A 23803-nucleotide genomic window follows, 5' to 3' on the forward strand; every position below is an offset into this window, starting at 1 on the left:
CACCCAATGCTTTATGTAGTTTTCCTATTGTTAGTACCATAGTAAATCTATCTGTTTATCTTTGTATGCCCATTCAGGCACTCACCAGGAAAGCATCTTATGTCTACAAATATTACTTTTTGTATCTTATGTACTTGTGAAATGATGTTCGCCCTTCAAACTTTTCTGATCTATTTTCCTTCCACCCATACAGTATACTGCACAGGAACTTGTTCTATGGTATTATCCCTAGAGAGATGGTAGATTTACGAGAGCTGAAGGTGTTGGATCTGGGGTACAATAACTTAAATGGATCAATTCCATCAGAGCTAATAAACATTTTATCCCTGGAATTTATGTGCGTGCGAACTTTGATATATGTTTTTTTTCATTTACGTCGAACTTCAAAACTTGACTGACCTTACTATTTGAATTGCAGCTTTCTTAAAAGAAACAAACTTTATGGTGATTTACCTCTTGAACTAAATGAGCTCATCAGTCTGTGTGAGTCTCAGGTTCGGCACGGCAGGACTTTCTCAAATAGGATGCCCGCTGCAAGGTTTGTCTAGGTTTTCTTCTACATGCATATGTGAGAGTTAAACTCGTGATTATGCAAGGCTTGAGTTAAATTTTCAAATCAAACAGGGATTTGAGCAAGCTTGATTTTGGTTAAAAAATCCCACCCTGTTCCTGCAGTCACATGTATGTTAATGATATCTGAAATATTTCAGAATTATCTGTTTTGACTCAAGAAATATCAGACTTCTTTTGGGAACATTTCCTCCACAAAATGGTAAATTATATCCGAGTTGGCATCCCTGAAACCCAGCCCAAATCCCCACATATAACCTCACTCTGGACAAACCCTAGACCCAAATCTCTAGACAATGCCATGTTGAAAGATAGGCTCGCGAAGATTCGGCTCAAGAATTCCTGAGGGTACTTCTGTCTTTATCATATTTGTTCTCACACCTTGGGCATTGTGTTTTCCTGCCGCAATGCACGGGTCGACCCACAGTCCTCATATTAAGTGAACCACAAGGGGTACATGCGAGAGAAAAGAAAAATAAACCCAACCACCAGCATGACTCTTCCTCTTGATCCCATCTGGACTTTAGTATTCTCGGGATATATCTGATTATGATGATGTTCCGTACTGCTTTGGAGCCGACAACTTTTTGGACTGCTCGATGTTTATAACCAATGAGACTACATTTTTGGTTCTTATCTCGAGGCTGGAGCTATCACTATGACTGAAATTTTATTTTCACCAAAGTAAATTTATATGGTCATCAAAAACCAACGCCGGGCCAACACTTGTCCGCAATTTGCAATTTTTATTACAGTATGCGTAAGCCAATGGTCAGCCATTGTTGTTTTAGTTAGGAAATGTAGAAAATGTGTTCATGATTTATGTAGATTGGTCAGTCCCTTCAAACAGTATTCGATCTTAAGCGGACAATCTAACTATATGTTTCCTTATAGAAAATTAACTATATGTTCCATGAATTGACTGATTAGTTTGGCCAGATCATATTAAACTAGGTCTTGATTTGAAGGTCCAGTTAGGGCAGCTGGTGCGGGTTTGTTTGTTGTAATACTAACTATGCTATTTAGACAGAGACATGTCATCTTTCTCATTCCTTGACATTTTCCTTTGCTGCCAAGTTTTTTCATTTTAGGTTGTGGAAAAACGGATGTAGCATTCCTTCTACAAGTTGTCATGAGCTGGGACATAGAAGAAGAGAACCGACGAGAAGTTGCACAGCGGTTCGCTCTGGTGTAGCTGCCAATGGCGTTGTGCAAAGTGTAGATTGCAGGCTAGATGCGTACGAGTCCGTCCCTACGTCCACGATGTCGAAGCATAGAAAATCAAGTCAATTAGATAATATATCTGGCTATGAAAGTTGTCTTTTGTGTATGCAGTTTTGCCATTATTTTGTAAAAGCTTTTAGTTTTTAATAATGTAATTGTCTTACTAATAACACTTTTAATCAATTCGTGCCAAGGCTAATAGCCAAGTTATGCACAAACTGTTCATGTTTCTTTAATGACTGCTATTGTTAGAAGATTTTTTTTCACCATTTAAGTAATACCGATCCCACTTTCAGTTATGTATGCAAAGGCCGGTAGCAAGGTAATGACTGCTCCTTGCTGGTCCGATATTTCCTATTTCCAGGCTTTATCTCATTCTGCTTTTCGCACCATGCTGATTTGTGAATGAGAACCTACATGATCATCCACCCTGATTTGTAATTCGTAGTCACATCCAGACACTCAGGTATGCAATATGGTTTTGATCTTTTTGTGTGATTGTCAGCATTCCCCACTGTTTCTTACAATCAGAGAAAAACAAAAGGAGATTTCACTCTACAATGGATGTCTTTCTCCCAGGCATATGTAATTCCGCTGCTCTGATTGCCATCTATCTTTGATGGCGACGATGCTCTACCTGAACACAGTCCAAGTCTACCTCCACCAGGTACGGTGCCGTGAGGAAACGCCCAAGGTAAATGTGCGCGCGCTAATATAGATTAACTACAGATATGTACATCGATCCCATGAGTGATCACCTTGTAAATCAGCAACAGCCAGCAGTACATGAATTCTCTTATAAATACTGAAAAAATATCCTACTTATTTTAACTCAAAATTAAGCTACTATTGTTCTAAAAAATATTAGAATTACTTGACTTTGAAAACAATATTCTGGTTGAATTTAAGGTGACCAGCATATACTTAATGCTTTAGTTTAATCTTTCAAAGTGGAAGTTTAAAATATTTATTTTAGATTTTATATGGTGGAGAAATTATTTGATTATAAATTATTATGTATTTTTTAAATAACTTTAACATTAACTTTAAATCCATATTGATAAAAGGCACTCAAAATCAAAAATAAATGCAACATAATTTAGATTATAATTATGTATTGTTTGGAACAACCATTAGGAGCCGTAGAAACTAGCAGAGGAGGTTTGAGAAAGAGCTCGCAGGGTTAATACGCCGACGTGGTCGACCGATGGACGACATGGACGCTCCGACAAGGTCGAGCGAGCGGCTAAGCTTAGCCGGGCCGAACGTTTCGAAGGCCAAGGACGGAAAGGGCAATAATAAGTGGCAATACAAATGGATGTGTGTTGAAATAGAGGGTATGGATTTGTGTAGATCTTGAGTCATGCTTACTTTGGGAAGGAACATCTGATATTTCTTTTTCACACTTTGCATCACATAGTTTTTCCAAAGAGCAAAATATGAAAGTGATTAATTAGACTAATCCATGCACCACTACTCTTCCATCAAATGAAGGACATCATGGTGATTTTTTGATGTCCAAAATTCATGCTTCGAAAAATGATAATCAATTTAAATGTAGTACTACATTTATCAGAAATGAATATAAGAAATGTGAGTAATGGCATGTGTAGCAGGTTTTGTGATTTTTTTGCATGTTGCAACGCACGGGCATTTGTACTAGTCATGTTCATGCATCGTTGTTGCATCATGTTAGTTTATTATGGCTCAACCTATGGCATTCAAGTTTAACCGGATAATAATGAACTTGAACAACTGTTGGCTGAGTCATGGTGCCACTGAACCGAGCTGACCAGTGCAATCACATTTGCCTTTACGGAAGGACCTAACTGGGTCTATTGTCATGCCTCTCGCCGGTGCCTCCAATGAGGGAAGGTTATGGGCGCGCACTATCCTGATCAGGTAGGCGGACATAAGCCTTGTGAGTCCGAGTTTGGTTATGTGCACATGTCCGCGTTTGGGACCGTTTATGTTTTGCCACGACGGTGGCCGTGTTTTGCCACGGCGGTGGCCATTGATGCCTTTCGTAGGCACGGGGCCACCCAGCTTCGGTGTCAACCATCTTCAGCTTCAAGTCATACCTACTCACAAGATCTGCGCAAGCCTCTGCCACGCAGCGGTCGACCTCCTCCGGGATTCGAGCCTCGCGCGCGCCAACATCGTCCTCCGCCTGGGTAACCTGGCTCTCCCTCGTCTCCAACCACTAAAGGTCAAGATTGCACTTAACGGCCTCCAGCATCAGCGCTTCCTCACGCCTCCGGAGCTCCTCCTCCTCCTCGACCGGCGTCCCCTTCAGCGACGCAAGGGCGGCCTGACGCAGCTCCACTTGCTGCTCCAGGGAGGCGCTCCAGGCTTGGAGCTCCCACGCACGCTTCTCCTCGATCTCACGATGATAATCTGCTTCCCAAGACTCCTCCAGAGCTAGGGAGCAGGCCTCTCGCGAGGCCGCAAGGGACGCCACGACATTCGCGTTGTCAAGCTCGCGCTGGTGGCGCGCGAGGTTGATGGCCACCTTTAGCTTGCGCCGCTCCTCAATCAGCCGTAGGCCCTCGGCCTTAAGGCGCGCATCCACATTCGCAAGCTCTCCACCAAGCTGGCCCATCGCATCCCTCGCCTTCCGGAGGAACTCGTGGCGAACGATGCTTCGTTTGCGCGCAAGCTTGAGCACGCTGTCGATGTCATCCTCCGTATCTAGCGCTCACGGCGGGCCCTGAAGCAGTTCGCCCCCACTAGGCAGGGGGCTGGGGGCTGGCGCCCCCACGATCGCTGGTCGGGCCCCGCAAGGGACTTGGACCGGCGCAGGATCATCCCTTGAAGAAGAGCCAAGGATCGATGCCAACCATTCATCGTCCACGACCAGAGGAGGAACCCTGGGCAAGCTGATTGCTCTTTAGGAAGGGTTGCGAAGGAAAGGCAGCAAGGGCATAGGCTCGAGACACCCTGCGGGCAGGCCTGCTTCTCCGGCTGACCCCGCGTCAGGGGCAGCATGCAGGCTCGGGACGCTCAAGGCTAGCGATGAAGGCAAGGACGGAGGAGGCTGCTTCTTGGGAGACTCCGCAGGCTTCGCAGGAGGGATCCTGAAGAGTCACAGTCAGGAAAGGGAGCAGCAACAGAAGAACTACAAGGATGAGGTAGTTACTCGTCTATGGCGAAGTACTTCTTATGCTTCAACGGTCGGAAGGTACGACCACTACAACTCGAAGATTCCTTCCTCTTGCGGAGTGCGGTGAAGTCCATGCAGAATCGACCCAGGCGCTCGACGTGAGGACCAGTGCGTGGCACGGATGGATAAGCACCCAGGTAGCCGACCTCAGTGGTGCCCGACTGAGGGGAGCGCTCAGGCACCACCTCCTGATGGCCTGTCGCGGCCTCAGGAACTCCGGCCTTGAGAGCCGCGGGCTGCATACCCCCATCGACGACCGCCTCAGGGCGGGCTTCACAAGCTCCAAAGGATGGCGCTTCGAGAACCCCATGCAGCGTCGGCGCCACGACAGCCGAGCCTCCAGCCTTAAGTGATGCTTGCCTCCCCGCCCCCACTCTTGGGGCAAGATCGGTGCTGGCAGCGAGGAAGGGAGCCACAGCGACAGGATTCTCGCAAGGCCCCGTAAGGCCAGCCGGACGCAATCCCCATTCGTCAAAGAGAGGCATCTGTCCCAGGAACTCAGCCCTGTTCGAGCAGAGATACAGGAGGCTACCCCGGTGCCGTATATCGCCCGACGAGGGGTCGCCAGACAAGACCTCAAGCACCGTCCTCAGTGTTTCTGGTGCAAGTTTTGTCTCCTGAAGCCTCATGCGGTCCCGGTCGCCGGTCAGGGTCCACATCGGTCGGGAATGGCGCTGGAGAGGAGCAATGCGGCACTGGAGGAACTCCTTCACCTCTCGAGGCGCAGTCACACCAAGGTCTCTCAACCTCCTTAGGTGGTACTAGGAGAGTCGGGGGCTCACGAGTCTCTCGTGGCCCCAGCCGGGATCGGGGACAGCGGGCAGCGACGAAGGTGAGAGTAGAGGGCTGAGCACTCCAACATCCACATACAACCACCGCGGCCAGAACCTGCTCGTGGACGGCGGGAGGACAAAATCAATCCCCAGGGCAACCGTCTCTTCCACGGCCTGGAAGCTCACGCACCCCGAGCACTATGAGGGGTCGGTCAGGCGTAGCGAGAAGAAGTGGCTCAAGAGGGCGACGGAAGGAGCAATGCCCACCATGGCTTCACAAACAAAGGTGAAGACGGCGAGAAGAGTAACAGATTGGGAATCAAGATGCATCATATGGATCTGATAATGGGAAAGCACTGCATTGAAGAAGGCGGAGAAAGGGGGAACCAGGCAAGCCCACAGGGCGTCGACGAAGAATCAAACCTCAGTGACTATCCTGTCAATGGAGGCATGGGATGCAGGCCATGCCATCGTCTTTTTCTGCACTCGTTGAAGCTGGAAGCGAGCGCAGGGCAGACCTTGCCAAGGGCCTCCAGGTTTAGCACCAGCGACCGGCCGACAGCGGCCCCGATTATCGGGGACGAACTGGTTGGGGATAGAGGCTTCTTCCCCTTTTCCTTGCTAGTTGGCGCCATGGCAATGGTGGGAGCAGAGGCCAAGTCAGATTGGGAGCGGAAGCAGAGAGACGAGGAAGAAAGGGGAATAGGAAGCACGCTGCCAGCTAGGAGGAAATAACTGTGTAGAGCATCGTGGCCGCCTAGCCATGCGGATATTTGAAAGCACAAGTGCTCCCTAGGTGGTTTTGGTAATTAATGACAACATATCTCTTGTTGGACTAACACTTTTATCTAGTATGTTTCAGATAAGTTCAACAATGGAGTGGCATGGACTAAAGGATGTGGGAACTCCTTCAATATGCTAAGACAAAGGATAGGCTCAAGCTTCAAGCTCAAGGCTCTTCATTTTACATTTCAGTGATCCAAGATCACATTGAGTCTATAGGAAAAGCCAATACTATCAAGGAGGGATGAGGTGTTGCTTAATGAGCCTCTTGCTTCATGTGCTTAGTGATATGCTCCAAAAACCTTCAACAACTTTCTCATATCCACATATGTCCTAAACCTAAAGTCAAACTCGGTCCCACTGATTCTTTCTATCCGGCGCCACCGAGTTTTGATGTCTTAGCCACTGCCACAAACCCTAGGAAAATCGGTCTCACTAATAGGGATCTCGGTCTCACCGAGATGGGATTGTAATCTCTCTATGTATGTCCATTATCAAAATCGGTCTCACCGAGTTTGAGCAATCGGTACTACCGAGATTACAATGCAAACTCTCTGGTTAACTTATTATCAAAATCGGTCCCACCGAGTTTGATAATCGGTCAAACCGAGTTTGCCTGACCAACTCTCTGGAAAGCTTATTACCAAAATCGGTCCCACCGAGTTTGTGTAATCGGTCTTACCGAGATTATGTTATGCCCTAACCCTAACCGAATCGGTCCCACCAAGTTGCATTCCGGTCCCACCGAAAACCCTAACGGTCACATTATTTGCTAAATCGGTCTGACCGAGTTTAACGATTTGGTCCCACCGAGTTTGGTAGATTGTGTGTAACGGTTAGATTTTGTGTGGAGGCTATATATACCCCTCCACCTCCTCTTCATTCGTAAAGTGAGCCATCAGACTGAACCTACATTTCCAGCATCCTATTTCTGAGAGAGAACTACCTACTCATGTGTGGAGGCCAAGATATTCCATTCCTACCATATGAATCTTGATCTCTAGCCTTCCCCAAGTTGCTTTCCAGTCAAACCCTGTTTCCACCAGATCCAAATCCTATGAGAGAGAGTTGAGTGTTGGGGAGACTATCATTTGAAGCACAAGAGCAAGGAGTTCATCATCAACGCACCATTTGTTACTTCTTGGAGAGTGGTGTCTCCTAGATTGGCTAGGTGTCACTTGGGAGCCTCCGACAAGATTGTGGAGTTGAACCAAGGAGTTTGTAAGGGCAAGGAGATCGCCTACTTCGTGAAGATCTACCGCTAGTGAGGCAAGTCCTTCGTGGGCGGCGGCCATGGTGGGATAGACAAGGTTGCTTCTTCGTGGACCCTTCGTGGGTGGAGCCCTCCGTGGACTCGCGCAATCGTTACCCTTCGTGGGTTGAAGTCTCCATCAACGTGGATGTACGATAGCACCACCTATCGGAACCACGCCAAAAACATCCGTGTCTCCAATTGCGTTTGAATCCTCCAAACCCTTCCCTTTACATTCTTGCAAGTTGCATGCTTTATTTTCCACAGCCTATATACTCTTTGCATGCTTGCTTGCTATGTGCTGTGAATGTTAAATTTATGCCTAAATTCCACTCAAATTTAAAGAAGCCTAAAAACTGCAACTTTGGTACTTAGTGTCTAATCAACCCCCCTCTAGACACCTCTTCTCAAGGTCCTACAAGTGGTATCAGAGCATTGGTCTCCATTGCTTTGGTTTAATCACCATTGGAGGAAGATGGATGAGTCTACTTTGGGGAGTCTTAGACATAGAGTGCCTATTCTTGATGGAGAGTACTTTCATGAGTGGAAAAATGAGATGCTTGTAATTTTCAATCAATATCATTTGAACAAGTACATTGCTAGCCGTTGTGCACCTTGTGTTGATCCTATGCATCCTACCCTTGATGAGTCTATTGACATGATTAGGAATGTTAGAACTGTTAATCTTATCACTAGAGGCTTGCCTAGAAACTTGATTATAAAACTGCCTACTCTTGAGTGTGACTACACCATATGGAAATTTCTTGAGGAAAGATTTCCTGATTATTCCTTGAAAAATCTAGATGAAATTCTCCATAGGTCTATTTCTTTGAGTAAAATGAATACTAGTGATCCTATGTTTGGTGATCGTCTATTTGAGCTTACAAACCTTATGCGTGCCAAAGGAAATGTTGGTATTATTATTGACATTATTTCCGAAGCTATAAGAATTCATAGACAAGATTATTGTCAAACTCATTCTAATGAATCACCCTCTCTAGGATTTGATCCACCACATGACGATGTTGAACATGGATACTATGATGAGGATGATGATATTGACTTCGATCTTGATGATGCAATGAGACATTTTGGTCTTATGGCAAATCTTCGGGGATATATGTCAGGAGGAAAGAAATGGGTTCTTGATAGTGGATGTACCAATCACATGACCGGAGATAAAGACATGTTTCGTGAGCTTGCTGATAATGATAGTCCTCGAAAGTATGTCACTTTCGGTGACAAGTCAAAGGGTAAGGTGGTTGGCCTCGGTAAGGTGGCCATATCACATGATAGCTCCATACAAAATGTTATGCTCGTTGAATCTGTTGGTTACAACTTACTTTCAGTATCTAGACTTGCTGATTTCGGTTTCAATGTTCTATTTACTGAAATAGATTGCCAAGTGTTTCGTCGAGATAATCATAAAATGGTCTTTACCGGCATACGTAGAGGTGATCTATACATTGTTGATTTCACTAAAAAGGCTCAACCTAAAACTTGCTTCATTGCTAAATCCTCAAAAGGCTGGTTATGGCATAGACGATTAGGTCATGTTGGTATGCGAAACCTTGACAAGCTTATTAAGGGGAATCATATCCTTGGAGTTAATGATGTCATATTTGATAAGGATAGACTTTGAAGTGCTTGTCAAGCAGGTAAACAGGTTGGAGGAAGGCATCCCGTGAAGAACATCATGACCACGAAGAGACCACTCGAGCTACTTCACATGGATCTCTTTGGTCCCAACTCATACAAGAGTCTCGGTGGAAATTCTTTTGGTCTAGTTATAGTTGATGATTTTTCCAGATTTACGTGGGTGTTCTTTCTCGATGATAAATCACAGGTCCAAAAGATCTTCAAAAACTTCGCTAGGAAGGCCCAAAACCAATTTGAAGTGAAGATCAAGAAGGTTCGCAGCGACAATGGAACGGAGTTCAAGAACGCAAATGTGGACACCTTTCTTGACGAAGAAGGGATTTCACACGAGTTCTCGGCTACGTACACACCTCAACAAAATGGAGTTGTTGAGAGGAAGAACTGGATGCTCATCGAAATGGCTAGAACGATGCTTGATGAGTACAAGATGCCGAAGCACTTTTGGGCAGAAGTGGTTGAGACAGCTTGTCATGCAACAAATCGTTTGTATCTTCACAAGCTACTCGGCAAGACGGCATACGAGCTCCTCACCGGTAACAAACCCCAAGTTGGATACTTTCGAGTATTCGGCTCAAAGTGCTACATTCTTGATAAGCATCATCGTTCTAAATTTGCTCCTAAGTCTCATGAAGGTTTCCTACTAGGTTATGGCTCAAACTCTCACACTTACCGTGTCTACAAAAATTTCACCCAAAAGGTTGAAGAGACGGTAGATGTGAAGTTTGATGAATCTAACGGCTCGCAAGTAGAGCAATTGCCAATTGATGTAGGAGACAAAGATCCTTCGGAAGCAATCCAAGACTTGTCTATTGGCAAGGTCCGTCCAACGGAGGTGAAGGAGAGTACCTCGTCTGTCCAAGTGGAAGCTTCTACTTCACGACAAGGTGAACCAAGAGTTGATACGGAAGCATCCACAAGTGGGACACACCAAGATGAAGAAAACGAGGAAGTGCATCAAGATGAACGTCAACAACCTCCTTCTCCACCACGACAAGAGAACGACAACGCCAACAATGAAGAAGGCCAAGAAGAAGAACAAGATGAAGAAGATGTTCAACGAAGACCCAAGCAAAAGCTTTCACGAGTTCGAGCAAGAATTGCTAAAGACCATCCCATAGAACAAATCTACAATGATATTCAAACCGGGAGAATCACTCGCTCTAAAACTCGTTTAGCTAACTTTTGTGAAAACTATTCTTTCATCTCTAGCATTGAACCTATGAAGGTCGAAGAAGCATTGGAAGATCCGGATTGGATAAATGCTATGCATGAAGAGCTACACAACTTTGAGAGGAACCAAGTTTGGACATTGGTTGAGAAGCCCGACAACAACCACAACATCATCGGTACCAAATGGGTGTTTCGCAACAAGCAAGATGAAGATGGACAAGTAGTTCACAACAAAGCACGTCTCGTCGCCCAAGGCTACACACAAGTCGAAGGTATGGACTATGGTGAGACTTACGCCCCCGTTGCTAGACTTGAGTCCATTCACATCTTACTTGCCTATGCTAATCACCATGATATCACCTTGTACCAAATGGACATTAAAAGTGCTTTTCTAAATGGTGAAATAGAGGAGGAAGTTTATGTTAAACAACCTCCCGGCTTTGTCAATCCTAAGAAACCCAATCATGTTTACAAACTTCACAAAGCTCTTTATGGACTTAAACAAGCTCCTAGAGCATGGTATAAATGCTTGACCAAGTTCCTTATTAAAAAAGGCTTTGAAATTGGGAAAATTGATTCTACTCTTTTTACTAAAAGGGTTAATGGTGAACTCTTTGTGTGCCAAATTTATGTTGATGATATTATATTTGGTTCAACTAACCCTCATTTTAGTGAAAAGTTTGGGAAGCTAATGTCGGAGAAGTTTGAGATGTCTATGATGAGTGAACTCAAATTCTTTCTTGGTTTGCAAATCAAGCAAACTAAGGAAGGTACTTTTGTCTCGCAAACAAAGTACACCAAGGACTTATTCAAGAAGTTCAATATGCAAGAATGCAAAGGTATGACTACACCCATGCCTACTAGTGGACATCTTGACTTAACCAAAGATGGTGAACCGGTTGATCAAAAGGTTTATCACTCTATGATTGGTTCATTGTTATATCTATGTGCTTCACGTCCCGATATTATGCTAATTGTGTGCATATGTGCACGATATCAAGCTCCTCCTAAAGAATGTCATCTTAAGGCCATGAAAAGGATAGTGAGATACTTAATCCATACACCAAATTTTGGCATTTGGAATCCTAAGAGGGCCTCTTTCGATCTTGTTGCCTGTTCCGACTCGGACTATGCCGGAGACAAGGTTGATAGAAAGTCCACTTCGGGTACTTGTCAATTTCTTGGTAGATCTCTTGTGTCTTGGTCCTCCGAGAAACAAAACTCGGTATCCTTATCCACCGCCGAAGCAGAATATATTGCCGCTGGATCATGTTGTGCTCAATTACTTTGGATGACCCAAACTCTTAATGATTATGGGATATATGTGAGACATGTTCCATTTCTTTGTGACAATGAAAGTGCTATCAAAATTGGTCATAATCCTGTGCAACATTCTCGAACTAAGCATATTGAAGTTCGTCATCATTTCATTCGAGATCATGTTTCTAAGGGTGACATTGATCTTAAGCATGTTCGCACCGAAAAGCAATTAGCGGATATATTCACTAAACCTCTTGATGAGAAAGTGTTTTGCAGGTTAAGAGGAGAATTGAACATCATTGATGCTTCAAACTTGGAGTAGAAACTCCATTGGATACATGCAAGACATGAGCTTATGACTAATCCTTGATATTTCTCTTATGATGAAAATCTTATGTCTTGGATATATTTGTATCTTGCATGTTATCTAACCCATGTAGGTACTTGGTTGAATCAAATTCCATGAGATTGTAACCTACTCATATCTTGAGCAATCTCTACATCACCAAGTCTCTATACAAAGGTGGTTGAAGACAAGGAAGCACGAAACCATTCGAACATATCCTTTGACAAATTCTATGTTAAGCTTCATGAGTGTCATTTTTGGATACACAAGTGCTCTTCCTTGCAAGAACTAACCCATGTAGGTAGATGGACTCAAATTCCAAGTGGTGCTCCAAATTCTTGATGAGCTACATCAACCTTGAGCAACCCACGCAAGTTCAACTACATGGACATCACCACCAACCGAGGTATGTTATTCCATCTTAGAGAAGCTTTACTCCGAGTCATGAGTTAAAGCAACTTGACAAGATGTGAATACATCAAGATGCTTAAACGAAAAATGCTAACCCCATTTTGAGCTTAAACAATGAGTATGGCCTATGATCAAGTGATCTCACTTGACTCCTAAGTCAATATACTCTAATATAGGTGACTTTGTCGCCGACCATCTCTAGATGAAGTTCTCCTGTGTTCTTTTCTGATTTTTCGCATTTGACTCATGCATATGTGTTTCCCATTTCAAAAAAAACTTCATCTAGATTTCTTTCTGTTTTCTCTGCATTTTCTGCATCTAATTCCTTGCACATCTTTCAGTTAATTCCTTGCAAATCTTTGTGAGATCTTACTAGTCTAGTGAGCTGAGGTGACAAGTGTTTTCTCTACGATGAACTCGGTTACACCGATTTGTTATTTTCGGTCCAACCGAATCTTTTCGGTACGACCGAAGCATACCACTCGGTGCCACCGATTTCAGAACAGGAAAAACTCTTTGCCACATATTCTGTGTTTCTTCTGATCCAGCTCCACTCAATGAATCTTGTCCTCTACAAGCATCACATTTTTATCATTGCTTTATGTTGTGACTCAAGGATCAAACCCATTCACGTAAAATTCCAGAGAGGGAGAGAGAGATTACATCTTTATCAAGCCCTTCTTGGAAATTGATGTCAAAGGGGGAGAGAGATATCACATCAAAGCTTATCATTTAGAGAGAGAGAGATCACATCTCAGAGGGAGAGAGAGAGATCTCCAGGGGGAGAGAATACTAATAGAATGTATTTCTCAAGGATCCCAGATGCTTGGTGTTTAAGAGGAAATATGCCACATGTCTTCTTGAGGGGAAAGACATGTTCATATGTGCTTACTTGCATTAGTTTGCATTAGCTCTGTTCATTTATATCTTTCAGCTCTGATTCTCTGTTCCCTATCTTCTCCCAGTATCCCATGCTAGATTCAGGGGGAGCCAGACATCTAAGGGAAAGAGATCATTTAAATTCATTGCATATCTTTACTCTTGGGGACATGTCTAATCCAATGTAGTACTTAGTACTCACTCCCTACATGTCATCCCAGTCTTGGTATTCTTGTGGTTTCTTCTATTTGCTCTGGCTAGTAGATGCATCTGTGTTATCTAACCTTATTTTCACAGGTTCATTCCATCCTAAGCCTACTCAAGACTACAAGGTAAGTATATGCATCACAATCATGTGTATGAGGAATTCTTGCTGATGTACATACTGTTTGCAAGAAGGACTGATGGGCATGAAGGTATTTCCTTTAATACTTTTTGCTCTGATGCATATGGCCAAGATACATGTAACACATTGCCTGCTCTATCATGGTTATGCTCTCACATGCTTCTACATTTCATATTCACATGATTGCATACATGTAGGGGGAGCCTATGCTTGTTACATGTCTTTCCAAAGCTTTACTTGCTATTCTTTATATCTTTATCTAAATCTTTGATGTATGTTGCCATCAATTACCAAAAAGGGGGAGATTGAAAGCACAAGTGCTCCCTAGGTGGTTTTGGTAATTAATGACAACATATCTCTTGTTGGACTAACACTTTTATCTAGTATGTTTCAGATAAGTTCAACAATGGAGTGGCATGGACTAAAGGATGTGGGAACTCCTTCAAGATGCTAAGGACAAAGGATTGGCTCAAGCTTCAAGCTCAAGACTCTTCATTTTACATTTCAGTGATCCAAGATCACATTGAGTCTATAGGAAAAGCCAATACTATCAAGGAGGGATGAGGTGTTGCTTAATGAGCCTCTTGCTTCATGTGCTTAGTGATATGCTCCAAAAACCTTCAACCACTTTCTCATATCCACATATGTCCTAAACCTAAAGTCAAACTCGGCCCCACTGGTTCTTTCTATCCGGCGCCACCGAGTTTTGATGTCTTAGCCACTGCCACAAACCCTAGGCAAATCGGTCTCACCGATAGGGATCTCGGTATCACCGAGATGGGATTGTAATCTCTCTGTTATGTCCATTATCAAAATCGGTCTCACCGAGTTTGAGCAATCGGTACTACCAAGATTACAATGCAAACTCTCTGGTTAACTTATTATCAAAATCGGTCCCACTGAGTTTGATAATCGGTCAAACCGAGTTTGCCTGACCAACTCTCTGGAAAGCTTATTACCAAAATCGGTCCCACCGAGTTTGTGTAATCGGTCTTACCGAGATTACTTTATGCCCTAACCCTAACCGAATCGGTCCCACCAAGTTGCATTCCGGTCCCACCGAAAACCCTAACGGTCACATTATTTGCTAAATCGGTCTCACCGAGTTTGGTAGATTGTGTGTAACGGTTAGATTTTGTGTGGAGACTATATATACCCCTCCACCTCCTCTTCATTCGTAAAGTGAGCCATCAGACTGAACCTACATTTCCAGCATCCTATTTCTGAGAGAGAACTACCTACTCATGTGTTGAGGCCAAGATATTCCATTCCTACCATATGAATCTTGATCTCTAGCCTTCCCCAAGTTGCTTTCCAGTCAAACCCTGTTTCCACCAGATCCAAATCCTATGAGAGAGAGTTGAGTGTTGGGGAGACTATCATTTGAAGCACAAGAGCAAGGAGTTCATCATCAACGCACCATTTGTTACTTCTTGGAGAGTGGTGTCTCCTAGATTGGCTAGGTGTCACTTGGGAGCCTCCGACAAGATTGTGGAGTTGAACCAAGGAGTTTGTAAGGGCAAGGAGATCGCCTACTTCGTGAAGATCTACCGCTAGTGAGGCAAGTCCTTCGTGGGCGGCGGCCATGGTGGGATAGACAAGGTTGCTTCTTCGTGGACCCTTCGTGGGTGGAGCCCTCCGTGGACTCGCGCAACCGTTACCCTTCATGGGCTGAAGTCTCCATCAACGTGGATGTACGATAACACCACCTATCGAAACCACGCCAAAAACATCCGTGTCTCCAATTGCGTTTGAATCCTCCAAACCCTTCCCTTTACATTCTTGAAAGTTGCATGCTTTATTTTCCGCTTCCTATATACTCTTTGCATGCTTGCTTGCTATGTGTTGTGAATGTTAAATTTATGCCTAAACTCCACTTAAATTTAAAGAAGCCTAAAAACTGCAACTTTGGTACTTAGTGTCTAATCACCCCCCCCCTCTAGACACCTCTTCTCAAGGTCCTACAATATTGGGGCAGCGTGGCGAAGTGGAGACGCCCATGTCCAATTAGTCACCACACGTCGACCAAGGCCGCAGGCTGTGGGGGACCACGGTGCTCCGCACTTGCCCTTTGGCTTCGCTGCTAAGCCAAGTCCGAGCACTCCTTGGGCCCGGGGGCTACTGTCGCCGTTCTGGGAACGGGGGTCCCCAGACTTGCCTGCCTGTGGCCTGCTGCGTGGCTCAATCGGTGGCCCAGTATGGCCAGTCTTCATCCACCAAGCACTAAAGACCCTCGCGAGGGGCCAAGCCTCGCGGGGTGGACGACACAAGGCCTCATCAGGAGTGGCCTCGCCAGGCAGGCTCGCGAGGAGGCGGAGAGATCAAGGCAAGGTGTACCTCGCGAGGTGCCCATGATGCAAGCCATGACGATCTAGGCCAGGCAGGCGTGCCCGCGTAGTTTCCTCGTTTCCTCTTTGGTGCAAAGGGGGCAAGCGCAGGAGCGAAGTACCGAGGCATCAGGCAAAGGTTTCAATATTGGTGCAACGAGACCAAGACCAGCAAAGCGGCAGGACGGAGGTCACAATGGAGCGCAAGACAGCGTCATCACCAGCACCTTTGGCAGGCGAAGACCACCTTTTGTCAGGATAGTTTGTACTAGCTGTTCCCCTTCAAAATGGCCGTTGTTGGATCCCTTCCCGCTCAATATTTGGGAAGAGGACCAGGGCCTCTATAAATAGGGCTAGCCACCACCATAGAGGGAACAGATCGATTCCTCCTCAAGGACACCACCAAGCACAAGAACACCTCTCCTCGCGAGGCGGTTCTTCCCCTGTACTTTTCATCATCAGCCCAAGAGTAAATCCGCCACCACACACAGGAGTAGGGTATTACACCACAACAGTGGCCCGAACCTGTATAAATCTTGTGTCTCTTGTGTTGTTCATCGATCTAGCTTAGATATCGCGGCGAGGCTGAGGGCGCGTTTCGGTAGGGAGAAGATCTTCATGCGCACCCTAGTGTTCGAACCTGAAGGTTTTTGCCGGAACCCGATATCCGACACAAACCTCAGCCGCAACCCGATGAAGTTATCGTTTTCACTGATCACATGAATTTGGGATTTTCACCACCCGGGTCAATATTCTTCCATGATGTCCTGCACTTCATGAAACTTCACCCTCAAGATATCGGGCCCAACTCCATCTCCAATATTTACAACTTCGAGGTCTTCTGTGAAGTATACCTTCAGGAAGAACCCAGTGTTAACCTCTTCAGAGAATATTTCTATCTGAACCACCAGAATGAGTTTACTAACGGCCCCTACCAAGAACTCGGAGGGATTTCAATTCAGCGTCGCAGAGACGCCATTTTCCCTTATAATTCGCTTCCAAGCCATCCCAAAGATTGGAATCAAACCTGGTTTTACTGCAAGGATACTTCTCCTGGTGATGAAAATCCTTTGCCCAGCTTTCATGACCAACGGGTCAACCCGAAACATCCTCTTCCTGGCTGGATTACCACTACTGAATGGGCTAAGCTTATGCCTACCTTTTCCAAGGTTAGGGCATTACCGGGCAACGGATTAACTGGAATTGATCTAGTTTGGTGTTGCGTAGCTTGGAGAATCATACCCTTAAGCCGCCGGCCCGGTTTAATGTGCTCATACACTGGTGATACCAAAGACCCGCTTTGCTACAACTCAAAGCGTTTGACTGAGAAGGCTATCAATGATATGACCAAGACTCTTCTCAGTGAGCCATTTGAAAGCTGCAGCAGAGTGGGTCTGAATCCCTTCTGCGTCCTTAACCCAGCACCGGAGGTATGCTTATCCTGTTTTCACACTTGTTACCTTAGTGCTCATAAAACCTGGAAATTCTAACTTTTATTGTAAACTTTCTCAGGCTGGGTCCGCTTTCTGGGATAAGAGATATGGTGAGAAAGCCGCCAAGAAGGCTATGGCCAAGACCAAAGCAATGAAGAGAAGCAAAGAGACTTCCACCGCTGGTGACACGTTTAGCGTGCATGAATCTGAAGAGTCGGAGGTATATCTTGATTCCCTTGGCTCCTTTTTCATTCACCTTATTAACACTGATTACTATCAGGACGACATGAGAGCAGCCAGGCGGTTGACGACGAGGTAACCGTTATTTCCTCCGACTCAGAGCCTTTGCCAAGACAGAAAATCTGACGCGTGATCCGGGAAGTAAGGTTTTCTAACCTAACATGGATCCCAACTTTATTTTGAAGCAACAAAAACATGAGAATCAGCGCAGAACCCGGAACAGTGGAGGCAGAAAACTTTCTTCCGGCTTACCCAACACGCCAGCTCCACGCAAACGCCAGAATGAGGTAAAAAGCTCCAACACTTGTTTACTTCAACCTAGATATTATTCATCCAGTACTTCATGCCTTCAGCTTAACTTTTTAGGGGACTTCTCACTCTTCATCTGGCGACTCATTTCAGACTCAGCTTCCTCCTTTCGAGACTGCCCCTAGGTACTAACTTAAACTTGTGTCCCTTTTAACATCTTTAAGCTCATACCGACTTTCTGAATTTTCGGGTAGTGGGAAGGCAAAGCCTAGCAAAAAGGCCAGAACCACCAAGACCTCCAAAGATCCCAAACCTCGTGAGCCGGAAAAACAAGCACCCATCTCGTAGACCTCTGTGCAACAAACGGATAATCCTGTCGATGACCCGCCACCAGAAAATCGTGACACCTCTGCTGATTTTGTGGTTGCTGAACCGGAGATTGCTGAACCGCCAAGCCCAACCAAACCTCCCAAGCCGGATACTAAGGAAGTTGTGATCACTGGCGCTGGTTTTCAAGAACCGAGTAACCCTGTAGCTCTGGCTAAACACTCTGCCAAGGAAGAGATGGTTGAAAGGCGCAAGGTCAAATTTCACATCTGAGTTTTAGTGAAACATTCTCTGGCTATTTGAGTCACATAGCAGCGGTGATTTGGAAATTGACATGGTCAAGCACATGCATCAGAAACATGAGGTAATAGTTCTTTCTCTTGTATGAGATGCATTCCTTTAGCCCCCAAGTCTACTGAATATGATAGGATAGAATATACTGTAGACTTGTTAGATATCCTTTTGTGTTGTGAGTCAAATCATGTAGCCCCCAAGGGCCGGCTTAAACTATTAAGTTAAGCCGGTTCTTCACTTCATATAAATCAATTGGATCTGTAGCCCCCAAGGGTTGGCTTAAACTATTAAGTTAAGCCGGGAGTTATCAATTGATAAGAAATCTCTGTTAATCATCCTTACCAACCGAGTAAACTGGGATAAATAATGAACCGGGGTCACTGCTTCATAAATTGAACTTTGCATCCATTAGCCCCAAGTGCCAAGTGCTATTGCTTGCAAAGGTCTTGGGACTTATAAAGATATACAACTCTATAAAGAAACTTTCTTCACCCACTAGCCCCCAAGTGCCAGGTGCTATTGCGTGCAAAGGGCTTGGGACCCATAAATATATGTTGCATCATATCTCTTCATATTTTCTTTGAATTTTCTCAGGGGGCATCCAGTTAATTTCAATTCCAGGTGACTAACTTGAAATCCCGGCTTGAAGCACAAGAAGCTGAGACCTGGAAGGCTGACTCCAAGTTCAAATTTAGCTTGGATGAAACTGAGAAGCTCAAAACTGATTTTAACACTGAGAAAGCCACTTGGGCTGAAGAAAAGGCCGCCTTAATCAAAAGGGCTGAGAAATCTAAAGCCTCATTGGAAGAGGTCACTACCAATTTCACCGGCTTACATCAGCACGTCAATCAAATGACCTTTGCCATTGGTAAAATCCATTTACATCTCAAGGGGTTTATTGGTTTTGTTATAAACCGCCTGTTAACTCAATGATAATTTCCCATGCAGGCCCTAGAAGTAGCAACCTTGGGAAAGAAACGCTGATAAAGCTCAAGGCGGTTTATACCTTGGTAGAGCAGCTATATACCGGAGCTCAATGCACAATCGTTGCCATCTCCCCAAGCAAGCAAACACCATCTCTTCTCAGTAATGTGTTAGGTAGCCTCTCTGTTCTACCAACTCGGATTGAAGAAAACAAGTGGTCTGCTACTAGAGCCAGTGCCCTTACGGATTTAAGCCGGGCTAAGGCGTGGTAGTCGGAATTATACCCGACTGAGCTAGCCACTGGCTGACCCAGTTTCAAAGAGGACGGGACTCCTTTTGACAAGAAAGACTTTTCTACCTATATAAAAGCGGTGCGTCCTGTGGTGAGTCTGCTTGCTAAAGAAACTGATCTGCCCAAATATTCGGCAGCTTATACCGCAGAAAATAAAAATATGCCCATGTCAGCTTACAAAGTTGCAAAACTTATCCATCCAATCTGTAAGCATACTTTCGCCCCAGATATTGATCCATCTGAGCTTATTGATGATGATGTTGAATTTCAAGCCTTGACTGGTATCAATTGGTCATCGCCTGACTTGCAGACGGTGGAGGAAGAAGAAGAACCAACGCACGATGACCCGGAAGCTTCAAACCGCCAAGGCTAGGAGAACTAATCAGCTGTGTGGTTCTTGATTTGCACCACCAGGAACTTTGAAAAACAATTTATCCCCTTGGGCTCGCTGAGCCATGTAATAGGCTAGTTAAGTACTGATCTGTCGTGCCATTGTGCACGTTTTGTTTGCATAATACTGCTGATCCATCATTGGGAAATTCGTCCCTTATGATTAATAGTATGATCAATTATGCAGATCTGGCTTGTCGTTTTTCCTGTATAAACAGACAACAAGTGCCCTGGCGGTTTACCCAAGGGTGGGTCATAATACCCAGTATATAAAAAACCACTAAGGACTAATCAGCCCATAATCAGGGCTGGTTTATAAAAATCCTGATATAACAAATAAATATCATACTTGTGATATTTGTTCATACCGCCGACTTATCATACGTCATGTGGTAACGGCAATAGCCCATAAACAAAAATATAATGTCCTGTTCAATATATGTACACTGCCGGTTTATAACATCGCATGCCGCAAGGGGTAATATCCCAAAACATGAGCGGAAAGCTCTAAGCATATGATCATTGTATCCTGGCAACTTATAGTCCGAAGCCAGGCCGGGTTAATAACACTCCGGATAAAGATATACATGCACCATCAGGCAACGTGGCCCTATTTGGTTTTTTAACCATGAATTGATATGTAATAAGAAGCAAAAAATTTCAATAAAATGCTCAAACGAAAGACAAGCCAGAAAATGAGGCTTTCATAGGCAGCCAAGCCTAAAACCCAAGTGCTTTCATGGACCGCACAACCACTGAGTTAAACTTTAATTCAAAACCTTGTATGCTGGGCCTCACATGACCAATCACCGTTTTAACTTTGACAAGTTCAGTGTCTTTATAAGAATAACTGTCAAGAGTACATCGGGTCATTCCAGGATTACCTGGGCGAAGTGGCAGACTTACAAAGGTAAGATAGTATAATTGCTAGAAAATTCAGTATTTAATTGTGAAATTCTAAAATAAATTAAGTCCCTTTTTTAAGTACATGTCAATCTAGTTATCCACCTCTCCCCATATCCATGCTTTTCTTTTATCGTAATTTCACTTGGTAGGCCAAGATAGTCAGGTTATACTCTATATCAGAGCAAATTTCCTTTTTTATTCAAGATATTTAATTTAATACTTTGAAAAATTAAAGCATGATTCCCCATAGAGATATGTACATAAAAGGGATCTTTGGATAATAATGTTGTTCAGACCTAATCCGAATTTTTTGGTGAATACACCTAGGCTTCCAAGCCTAAAGGGTCATAGCAATGCTAGTGAGCCCCCAAGTTTTACTTCAGGTCTATAAACCGGAAGCCTCCAAGTATTTTTCTATCATGGCCTACAAGCCGGATCAAGAGGGTAGTAACGCTATGTTCTCGTTGGTGAATACACCTATGTTTGAATAGGAAGCTCCCAAATGACATATAATGAGCCTCAAGGCAGGATACCTATGTTTGAACTGCGCAGTGCAGCAAGTTCTCTTTGGTAATCCTTTTAATCTGGGGAAGAAGCCCCCAAGTGATTTGTAATAAGGCGTGTAAGCCGGATCAAGAGGGTAATCACAGCTATGCTCATGGAGCAGGAAGCCCCCAACTGATCATATGAAGTGACAATAAAGACTCATATTCTTAGAAATGAAACGATAGAGGCCCTGAATTATTAGGGATGCCAGCTTTAATATATTCATGATACTATATACATCGATAACATATGTACATCACAAGAGACGGTGGCTCAGGTGTTATAAGGCCAAAGATGAACAATATTCCATGGCCGACGGGTCTCCTCCTCCGACGTGCGTGAGTCCTTATGGTCTCGAACATCGATAAGGTAGTATGACCCGTTGTTAAGATTCTTGCTCACCACAAAGGGCCCTTCCCAAGGTGGGGATAGCTTGTGCATGTCAGTTTGATCCTGGATGAGCCAGAGCACTAAGTCGCCTTCTTGAAAGGTTCTGGTTTTAACCTGGCGGCTATGATAACACCGCAAATCTTGCTAGTAAATCGCAGAACGAGCCGCCGCAAGGTCACGCTCTTCATCTAATAGGTCAATAGCATCCTGACGCGCCTTTTCATTGTCAGCTTCAACGTAAGCCGCCACACGAGGCGAATCGTCATGTACGTCACTAGGGAGAACCGCCTTAGCTTCATAAATCATGAAGAAAGGCGTGTAACCCATAGATCTATTGGTCCATTAAACTGGGGGTGAGCCACTGATGACACATCAAGCCGGATATTCTCTTGTTCACAAAATTCTTTGATTGCTCCCTTAGATAGATTAGTACCATTATCAGTGATGATACTATGAGGATACCCAAAACGAACAATCACTTTTTTAATGAATTGAACCGCCATGGCTGCATCACATTTGCTGATCGGCTCAGCCTCAACCCACTTTGTAAACTTGTCAACCGCCACCAAGAGGTGGGTCTTTCTATCCTTGGACCTTTCAAAAGGCCCAACCATATCCAGCCCCCAAACAGCAAATGGACAAGTAATTGGAATCATCCTCAACTCTTGAGCCGGCACATGAGCACGTCTTGAGAATTTCTGACAACCATCACATTTACTGACCAGATCCTCCGCATCAGCATGAGCCGTCAGACAATAAAACCCATGACGAAAAGCTTTAGCAACTAGAGACTTAGAGTTGGCATGATGACCGCAATCTCCTTCATGAATCTCCCTTAAAATTGCACGGCCCTCCTCAGGAGAAATGCATCGTTTAAACACTCCTGTAACACTGCATCTGCCAAGCTCACCTTTGACAATAGTCATTGACTTAGACCACCGGGTTATCTGCCTGGCCAACGTTTCATCCTCAGGTAACTCTCCCCGGGTCATGTAAGACAAATATGGAACAGTCCAATCAGGGATAGCACGAAGAGCCGCCACCAATTGTGCCTCCGGGTCAGGAACTGCTAAATCTTCATCCGTAGGCAATTTCACTGATGGTTTATGCAAGATATAGAGGAAAATATTAGGGGGGACCGGCTTACGCTGAGATCCCAGCCGGCTTAATGCATCTGTTGCTTCATTTTTCTTTCGATCAACATGCTCCACCTAATATCCTTTGAAGTGACCAGCAATAGTATCCACCTCTCGACGATAAGCCGCCATGAGTGGATCCTTGGAATCCCAGGTCCCTCATACTTGCCGAGCCACCAGATCTGAGTCGCCAAAACACCTCACCCGTCTTAAATTCATCTCTTTAGCCATCCGAACACCATGGAGTAAGGCTTCCTATTCAGCTGCATTGTTAGTACAAGGGAACATCAACCTTAAGACATAACAAAATTTATCACGTCTTGGGGAAGTTAATATAACTCCAGCCCCTAAGCCTTCCAACTGTCTAGATCCATCAAAATGAATAGTCTAATATGTATGATCCGTCTTATCCTCAGGCATCTGTAACTCCGTCCAATCATTGATGAAATCCACAAGTGCTTGAGATTTTATATCTGTCCGAGGCACATACTTCAGACCATGGGGTCCAAGCTC

At 44.6% G+C, this 23803-nt stretch overlaps 1 protein-coding gene across 1 annotated transcript in view; it reads left to right on the forward strand.

The window, feature by feature from the left end:
- Positions 1 to 2030, forward strand: part of LOC119295545 (leucine-rich repeat receptor-like serine/threonine-protein kinase BAM3) — a 7768-nt gene extending 5738 nt beyond the window's left edge. The window contains exons 3-5 of the mRNA XM_037573971.1: positions 194 to 337; positions 419 to 538; positions 1662 to 2030. Coding sequence (XP_037429868.1) covers positions 194 to 337; positions 419 to 538; positions 1662 to 1941 — 544 coding nt within the window. The 3' untranslated portion in view covers positions 1942 to 2030. The remainder of the gene's footprint in view (positions 1 to 193; positions 338 to 418; positions 539 to 1661) is intronic.
- Positions 2031 to 23803: the final 21773 nt, after the last annotated feature.

This window comes from Triticum dicoccoides, chromosome 4B, assembly GCF_002162155.2.
Source record: "Triticum dicoccoides isolate Atlit2015 ecotype Zavitan chromosome 4B, WEW_v2.0, whole genome shotgun sequence".
Lineage (NCBI taxonomy): Eukaryota > Viridiplantae > Streptophyta > Magnoliopsida > Poales > Poaceae > Triticum > Triticum dicoccoides.